This window comes from Pteropus medius, unplaced genomic scaffold (genome assembly GCF_902729225.1).
Source record: "Pteropus medius unplaced genomic scaffold, Ma_sr-lr_union100, whole genome shotgun sequence".
Lineage (NCBI taxonomy): Eukaryota > Metazoa > Chordata > Mammalia > Chiroptera > Pteropodidae > Pteropus > Pteropus medius.
Window position 1 is genome coordinate 710,169 of NW_024346150.1, and position 8,614 is coordinate 718,782.

Here is an 8,614-nt window from a genome sequence, read left to right on the forward strand (position 1 = left end):
TCTGCACCACCCTCCTTGCTAACACTAGGGTAAGGAACAGCAGCAATTTCATAAAGAAAATAGAATTGCAAAAGCTCGACAAAATCAACTCTTAAAAGAACTCTATATATGAGTCTCATTAGTGTGTCTCCATGGAAAGCAGTATTTACAATACCTTCCCACCCATCTGTAACCTTGAGGCCACACAGATTGGGAGGCATTCCTTCCTGCCTCCCACTATGGCATTTAGAGATACTACCACCCTTGCCTTTCCCTGTCACATCAGCCATGGTCCTCTTCATGCACCTCTAATTTCCCATCACACATTGCTTGTAACATCAAAGTTCTCCATTTCCCAGCTACAACAAGACTCTGCCCTCCCTCAGCTTGTGTGTGCCTTTCAGATACATTTCCAGTACAGGTGGAATAGTTGGTAGAGAGTCCTTCATCCCTCTTCCTCAAAAGGCACCCTGTGTTCCTAAACACTCTGTTTTCTGGGGATGAGTGGAGGAGACAGCCAAGCCATCAGGCTGGTGTAGGGTATGGAGAGTGAAGACAAAGTGAGAGCATAGACACTGCCTTTTGTGCAGGCACCCTTAGTCTCTGGCTCTGTAACCCTTATAGACAGCCAGACATCCTCATCACATAAGCTTCCCTAAGACAGATCACAGATCTACACCCACCTTGTGAAACAGAAGGGCTTTGTGATGCAATCTAATGGCCTGGTTCCATTGTCTGTGAGGCGGAGATGACAAGGCATAGCATTGGGGGTCATTAGGAACCAAGATCCTGAATTCCTTGATACAGGGATGTCTGGTCTTCTCATGCTAATGAGGTTTAGACCATGTTGAGCCATACCTTTGTTCTGTGGGATATTGGATATTCCTTATATACCTATGGCTCCATCTTCATTATTATCCTAATTATCTGGCAAGTGAAAAGGAGTTACCATGGATTAACTTTGGAACCTAAAAGGAGCTGCTGCTGGGTAGGGAAACACTATGACCACAATTGAATTAATTAAGCCTCAGCTAAAAAGCTTATAAGACCTCAAAGACTCTCCTTCTGCCAATTTTTATACCATACGTTCAATTACTCTAACACGATACTTCTCTTCTCAGATCCTAGAAATGATTCCTTACCAGCCCATCTCTGCAGTGTATTCTAATTGAAAAATTAAGGGTGTCTCTATCTACTTTGGGTTGAGATCTAGATGAAATGGAATCTACCTCACCATCTCAGAAGAGATCTCCCAATAAAGGGGATTCTTCTGGTTGGTGGTACATTAAGGTATTTATAAGCAGAAGTCTTCTGTCTGGTAGAACTGCAAACCCTTTAATGTGTTCCACTCTTTCTTTTGTTCATCATAAACCTCATGTAGAATTTCTCCTAAAAATAAATGGGAGGTACAGAGTATGGATAGCCCTAAAATGAATAGAAGCAAACAGAAAAGAGAAATGTTGGAGTAGAAAAGATGGAATACAGAAAGGGAAGTTATCAAAGTAAATAAAATACAGATAAATAAAAAGGGATTGGAAAGTGTATATTAGCTTTAACTTATTTTGGACATGAACAAGAAATGGTGCCCCATCTTCACACATTAACTTTTTTGTCTTTAAGCGACACCGAAAAGTCAGGCAAAGAACTAGAGATGCAGCATCAAGAGGTAAAGTACATTTTCTTCTATGACTGGCCTCTATTGTGAATGAGATCCCCATAGATCCTGTCCTTCTTTGATTTCCAGTGTCAAGAGTCAGGTGCTCTAATTACCGAAGGGTCCAGTTCTCCAAGTTGACAAATTCTCCCAGAATAATTCCTTGGGTGGGAAATCTGGGCCTGAGGATGTTCCAAAATTCTCCACTTTACCTACAGGGGATAGAATGACGAAGTAGGGAGGAAGTCTTTTATGAGTTTTACGACCCTGTGGATGTTACTTCATCTCTGTCTTTTATCCATGAAATGGGCATCTGAACATCCTGTCTCAGTCACAGTGTGGTTGTGAAGGACTAATAGGATTAGCTCAGGGACAACACATGGTAACTGGTTAAGTGGTACCCAGACATGCCTTAGAGCATTGACTATTGGGGTTTTCAGTCTCTTCTCATTCAAAGACCTTCAGCTGTCTATAGGATATCCATGAAGCCTCTCCTGTTCCACATAACACTGTCTCCTGGTTTCTCAGCTAGGAGACTTTCCTGGAAAGAAGCTGAGAAGCCATGGGAGCTGCTCTCTATCATGAAAAGGTAATCTCTTGCTCTTCCTAGTCTCCCAACTCTGGCCTGGCCTGTGATGATTTCTGTGCTTGCCCTGGGGCAGGGATGAAGAGAGGGATAACAGCTGGGAGGGAGCCAGACACAGTGGAGGCTGGAGCACTGATTGAGAGGGTGCCAGGACACAGCGGGGTTCAAACGTCTCAGGTGGGAGGAGTCTCCCAGTTCTGCTCTGAGCTAGGCTCACAGTGCTCCTGCAGTTCAGGATTTGACTGTTGCATAATTCATTAAACACTCTCTGTGGGTTTGCACTCAGCCACAAGACAAGTTATGCAGGCAGGAGAATGGATAAATATGGGTATCAATAAGTCACCATTGTCATAGTCTGTTTACAGCCACACCCTTTCAAGGACAGGCCCTGGACCCTGTTGACATTACCTCCTCTGATTCTGTCTTCAAAGAGGCCAGTTCATGGGACAACCCTCAACCAGGAGCTTATGATCTCATCCTCTTCTTAAAAACTCTAGAGAATGGGATTGTCTCCCAAGATGTGTTGTGTACACCTTATTATCCCAAGAAAGGAGAGTTCCCACAAGGACCTCATTTTCCAGTTTGGAAACACTACCTACCAGACTATAGCCTTCTTAGCCCCAAACGAGCCAGACTCTAGGTTCAACCTGGTGATGACCCTGGTGATGCCCCATCAGCCAGCCATTGGCTCCCCATCCTTGTTCTCGTCTCCTGGTTTAGCTTCTCAACAGAGGCCAACAGAGGACTCACACCACCTCCCAGTCTCCAATGTCCCTGTGCTCCCATGGATTGTCTGATACCTTGCCCAACAAACCCCAGACCTTCAGCCAGCACCACCACAAATTGCCAAATGGCATTTTTCTAGAAAAAAAGTAGAGAAGTAAACACCTAGGAGATGCAGACCCCGGGGCTTACAGGACTAGGAGAGGGCAGGGCCATCTCCAGGAAATACACTTCCAAAGAGGCACTTGTCATTCCATCATTAACTGTTGCCATGTTTCCTCTCCCAGCCAGGACTGGCTTCCTCAGGAGGGAAGTGTGCGGAAGCTTCTTTGTGCAGATACCTGCTGCCAAATCTGTAATGCTTTGGCTCTAGAGATCCAGCATTTGTTAGCAGGTGAGAATACATTGATCTCTCCCACTTCATCGGGGCCATCGCAGGGCTCCTCTTGCCCAGAGGTTTTGTCCATGTCTAATGTATATTTTGAGCAGAGTCTGGAGCACTATTCCACATTCTCCAAAGAGCTTTCACTTACATCTGAAATCCCTTCAGTGTCACAAATAATAGCTCAGAAATCATTAACCAAGTCAGCTGCCTGGTCAGCTGGTTCCATCAGCAACCAAGATTACTGGGCTGAACACCTCCAGCTAGGACAGGCATTTCAAGTGCCAGAGATGCCCAGGGGCCCAGAGACTATGTCTTCTTCAGGGTTGGAGGGGACTAGGATTCCAGTGAACCAGGAGGAGCTGATGCAGCACAACCTCAATCTTCTCTATGGGAACCAAGGTCAGCAGCCTTTAAATTCCCAGGTCTCTCTGCTGACCCAGAACCAAGAAAGCACTACCCTGACACAACCTATGGCCTTGCCTGTGGTCGCTATCCTCCCTGCCCACATGTCATTCCTCAGTCCTGAAGTACTGAGGCTTCTTGAGGTACATGTAAAAAAATGGATGCATTTCCAGAGGTGGGGGCTGCCCAGACGTGTGGAAGAGTCCCTGAGGCAGCTTATGCCAAATCCACCATTGTTGTATCAACCTGTAAATAACCAGCCAGTTTCTTTCATCCAGAATGATACTTCTGAGTTCTCTGTAGACAAACTTGGGACCATTTCCTACCAGACTTGGGGATCATGCATGGCTGGCCAGGCTACCCAGACATTCTGGGTTTCTGAATGGTCCACTATGGACCAAATACAAACACACTACTACCAGCCAACCCCAAACCATGTGGCTCTAGCCTCACCCTCTCCAGCCCTTAAAGACTTAAGTGGCCTCTCTCCACATTCTGGGCAACAGGCTAATGACTCAGTGGGCCATTTGCAGCAGAAATACAGCCAGCTATTCTGTGGACTCCCTTCTCTGCACAGTGAGTCCCTCGTTGACACTTCCTTGGGCTCTCAAGGCCTCTCCAGCAACGGGAGCATGTCCAAGCTCCCCTTGAAAGACCCTTTTCTCTTCAAGGAGCTCTCTTTCCTCCCTCTGCTGCCTAAAACTCCACCTCAGTCAGCCTCCCCCTCTTCCCAGTCCTCCCCAAATTGGGTCACTCCATCTGACCAGCAAGGAGCTCAGATCAATGTCCCATTTCTGACTCTGGCCGAGTGTGAAGCCTTGGAATGGCACCTGCTACAGAGGCAGCTCCAGCTTCAGTGGGGTTTGCCAGCTGTTTTTCAGAGATCTCAGTACACCCAGAGCCCCGTGCAATATGAGCCTTGCGACGAATCCCAGTCTCTTGAGACTGTGAAAACTTCCTGGCCAGGGAGGCCCATCTCTGTCCTCACAAGGGAACTACTCTTCTTCCCGGAGCATGCCCGGAGGCTGCTGGAATTCCACCTCCAGAGGCAGTTGATTCATCATCGCTGGGGCCTACCCCAGAAAAGCCAGCAGTCTTTCCAGTTGCTCCTGTCCCCTGCTCACCAGCAGACTCTGCCCTGGAGCAGTGCAGCCCTAGCCAATATGAGTGTTGCCCAATCCTCAGCCCTAGAAGCCACTGGTGCTGGTGACCCTTTCTCAGCCTTTGAGGACCCAGTGTCAGTCCCCATGCCATGCTTCTTTGACCATACCAAGGCAAAACTACAGAACCACATCACCTCCAAGTGTGGACAGATCCACAAGGGCAAGGTCCCTGCCCATGTTTATAGGTCTTGGGCATGCATAATTCCTGGGAGTCTAGAAGAGGTTCCCCCGACCCGCATCCCAGAAAGCAAGAACCTGGAGCTACAGGCAGCAACTGACCCTGACCAACAACAGAAAGTTATGCCTTGGATGCCACCAGCCCCCGGTCAGCAGCAACAGTCCTCACCGGATGCTGTCATTGAACATCCTAAGCTGCCCCAAGCCCTGTCCGAGGAAGCCATCGAGAAACTGGAGACGACTTTACGGCACAAGTATCTGGCCTTCTTGTCAGGGCTCCCTGCTCTTTATTATGTGGCTCTCTCCAAGGCCATGGCCCCAGTTATCGATACTCAACCTATAATCACAGAGGTGGTGCCTGAGCCTGTCAAAATCCTAACAGAACCTCTGACTCACATGATCTCAAGTGAAGAGCAGTGTCTAAGTCCTGAGCCATGCTTTCAAGATGCCAATGAGTCTTGTACAGACACTGCAGATGAGTCCCAGGCTGAAGAGCAGGTGGAGGGAATGACCGAGATGGAGCCTCCAAAAAGCGAGACTGAGCCTGCCAGCCCCTACTCACTTAAGAAAGCTTTCTTGGCCAAATTAAATTTCCACCTGAGAAAGAAGATCCTAGAGATACAATGGGGAATTCCCATAAAGGCAAGGGAGTCCAGGGAACAAACCGTAGCAATCCCAGAGAACACATCCACACAGGAGTCTCTTGGGAGTCCGAACAACCAAGGAAAAACATTGCTCCAGGAGCTCCCCATCCCACCAGACACTCCTCTTGCCCCAGATCCAGAATGGCTCCATCTTAAACAACAACTGACCATTGAGTTAAAGGCAGTGCAAGAAAACCAGAAGCAACCTAGTTCCAGAGCAGCATCCAATGGTTCCGCTCACTCGTCCTCCAAGATTTCACCACCCAGTGGGGACATGACAGAGGCCCAGGTACTTTGTGTTCAGCTGGAGGCCAGTGTGAACAACCCTGGCCTGGAGGAGCCCGGGAGCACTGAGCCCCACAGCCCTGGCAAGAGCAAGGGCTTAGCCCAAGACCCCACACTGGCAGAAAAGGGAGAGGACCCAGGGAAACTCAAATTGGCAGGAGACCATGGAGGAGATGCAGGGTTTGTGCTGTCTACAAGAGACGAAAGCCGCCTTGCCGAAGTCCAGAGGCCAGAAGGGATGCTTCTGAGCAGGACACCTCATAACCCAAGGCGACGAAAACACATCTTTCACTTTGGCTTTTCCTGTCAACAAAGTCTCCAGTATTTCTCTCAGCTTCAGCTCTCAGAGCTACCTCCAGCAGGGAAGGAATCTGAGAAGAATGACCTGCGAGACAGTCAAACTAGGCTCAGTGGCATCCTCAAATCAGCCAAGATTCCTGAGAATGCCCAGCCTGTGGGGCCACAGGCATCACAGGGTCAGCCTTTCCTGGGTCATCTCATCTATCATAAGCCATTGCAGGGCCAAACTTTGCAAAGGAAGGTTTTGCAGAGGCAGCAGAGGCAGCCGATGCCAGCTCATACTCACAAGAGGCCCGGCCTTCCAGATTCAAACTTGAAAAATAAAATGAAAATCTTTCTGCAATGTATTAATGTCAAGACAAAAGGCAAAGTGCACAAGGAATCCATGTTCTTGACAGCTGAGAAAGTGGCCAATACCAGAAAAGAAAATGTAGAAAAGAGGCTAGCTACAGCCAAAAGTCCCACGGGGCAAACTAAGGCAGAGAAGACAAGAGATGACCCCAAGGCCCAGTCTCCCCCTACTGAGAAGCAGGTGGGCCTGGCCATCTCAGATGGTCCCCATTCCCCAGGCAGTAAGCTCCGGCACCGCTCTATCTCCCATCAATTCCACTCTGCCTCAGTGTTGGGCCACCACCGCCACTGCCTTCGGCACTGTCCTCGAGTGGCTTGTGCCACCCATCCAGGAAATCCACCCTAAATTTCAACACTCACCTCAGAGGGAAATGTTAGTGTGTTCAAGAAGACCCAGCACAATCAAAAGACTTTGTAGGCTCCCCAGCCTCTGCATCCCTTGAAGAGGGCTGCTACTGTTATTTTCATTAATGTGCAGGTGGGTCAGAACGCCACCCAAAATACAATCTATATCTCTAAGCAGAGTTGTCTGTCTGCTCCTTCTCTGCACTGTGGTGTGTTAAGGGAAGGCAAGAGGGATGTTAAAATGTCCTTCCTATCTAGGGAAGGAACTTTAACTCACCCTTAAGGCTGGTCAGCATTCCACACAGCTCCTCCAAGCCCTCCCCTGAACAGTGGATAAAGGGACTTAAGCAGAGAAGGATGGCCTTTGTCTAAGGTCAGTTGAAGGTAAAAGTCAGATTTGAATTCTATCATGGCTTCCCAGGGTGTCCTTGGGACCAGAGGAGCAATGTGGACATGAGGATAGTACTGACAAGGAAGAATGGCCAGGTATCCCACAGGCAAAATTCATTGATGACTCTGTATACAGCCACATCCAGAGAGGAGCCTTTTAGAGGAGTGCTCCAGCCTTGAGGAGGTACATTGTATTTATCAAAAGCACATAAGTAATGTAACAGAATGTCAAAAGCAAATGACAGAATCTTCCCCTCTCTGTTCTCTGTTGGTTATTAGTTAGATCTTTTTGGAGAACTCATCTGGAAGGGTGCTCTAGCTCTTGCCTGTACCCCACCTCCGGTACCTATTAGCTGCAGGGAATGACTGAGACCAGGAATGACGATCACAGTAGGACTTGGCTTGGATAGGGGTTTGTCCCCCACTCCCAAGTGCAAGGAGGGAAGGAGCAGGGATGGGAGCATATAAACAGAATTCTGAGTATCTGAGACAGAAACTGACATGTTCCTGACCTGCCATATAAGAAAACAAACCAATTTAATTTATGCTGAAAAGAACCTAGAGCCAGGAAGCCAACCCCATGTCCAAGTGCTTTGGGGGAAATTAATTAAATCTGAGCTTCAATCTGCTCAGTGTAATAAAAGGATGTGAGTTCTGGGAAAGACACAGGGTTTTCGAAACATGTCTGAGCCTGTCAATTACCGCCAGCAGCTTGTACCCAGCCCTCCTGCTGTGTCTCATTTTTACACCACCTACATCTGGGATCCTCCTTCACTTTATTCCTTTCACTAGACTTGCCTCCCTGAATATTCATATATTCACACACACACACACACACACACACACATGTGTGTATATATGTATGTATGTACATATGTGTGTGTATGTGTATTTCATGTACTATATGGTGTTAAACTCAGTCAGCTCTGTCCCCTCCCAGGATCTGCTTGGTGCCTTCCCTTCAGAGGATGAGTCTTGTCCTTTTCTCAACCAAAGACTACATCATGTCAGCCTGCCAGCTTCAGTCCTTGTTTCCTGTCATCCTTCCCCATTTTCTCATTAATGTCCCACCATGTTCAGAAAGCACCAGAACCACTCACCTTCACTGTCAAAAAAAAAAAAAGTTTAAAGTCCTTGGAAAGTATCTTGTTTCATTAACCAGACACAGAAAGTGGCCATGAGTCTAGAATTTAATGGTACACGAGTTCTAACAAGATAAGCTTCTTGTGA

The 8,614-nt window shown here is 47.7% G+C and overlaps 1 protein-coding gene across 1 annotated transcript; it reads left to right on the forward strand.

Annotated features, from left to right (window-relative positions):
• Positions 1–823: 823 nt before the first annotated feature.
• Positions 824–6,995, forward strand: LOC120612962 (protein FAM205A-like). The gene is made up of 4 exons (XM_039875685.1): positions 824–967; positions 1,600–1,645; positions 2,162–2,222; positions 3,230–6,995. The coding sequence occupies exons 1-4, from the start codon at positions 824–826 to the stop codon at positions 6,993–6,995; spliced, it is 4,017 nt and encodes a 1,338-aa protein (XP_039731619.1).
• Positions 6,996–8,614: the final 1,619 nt, after the last annotated feature.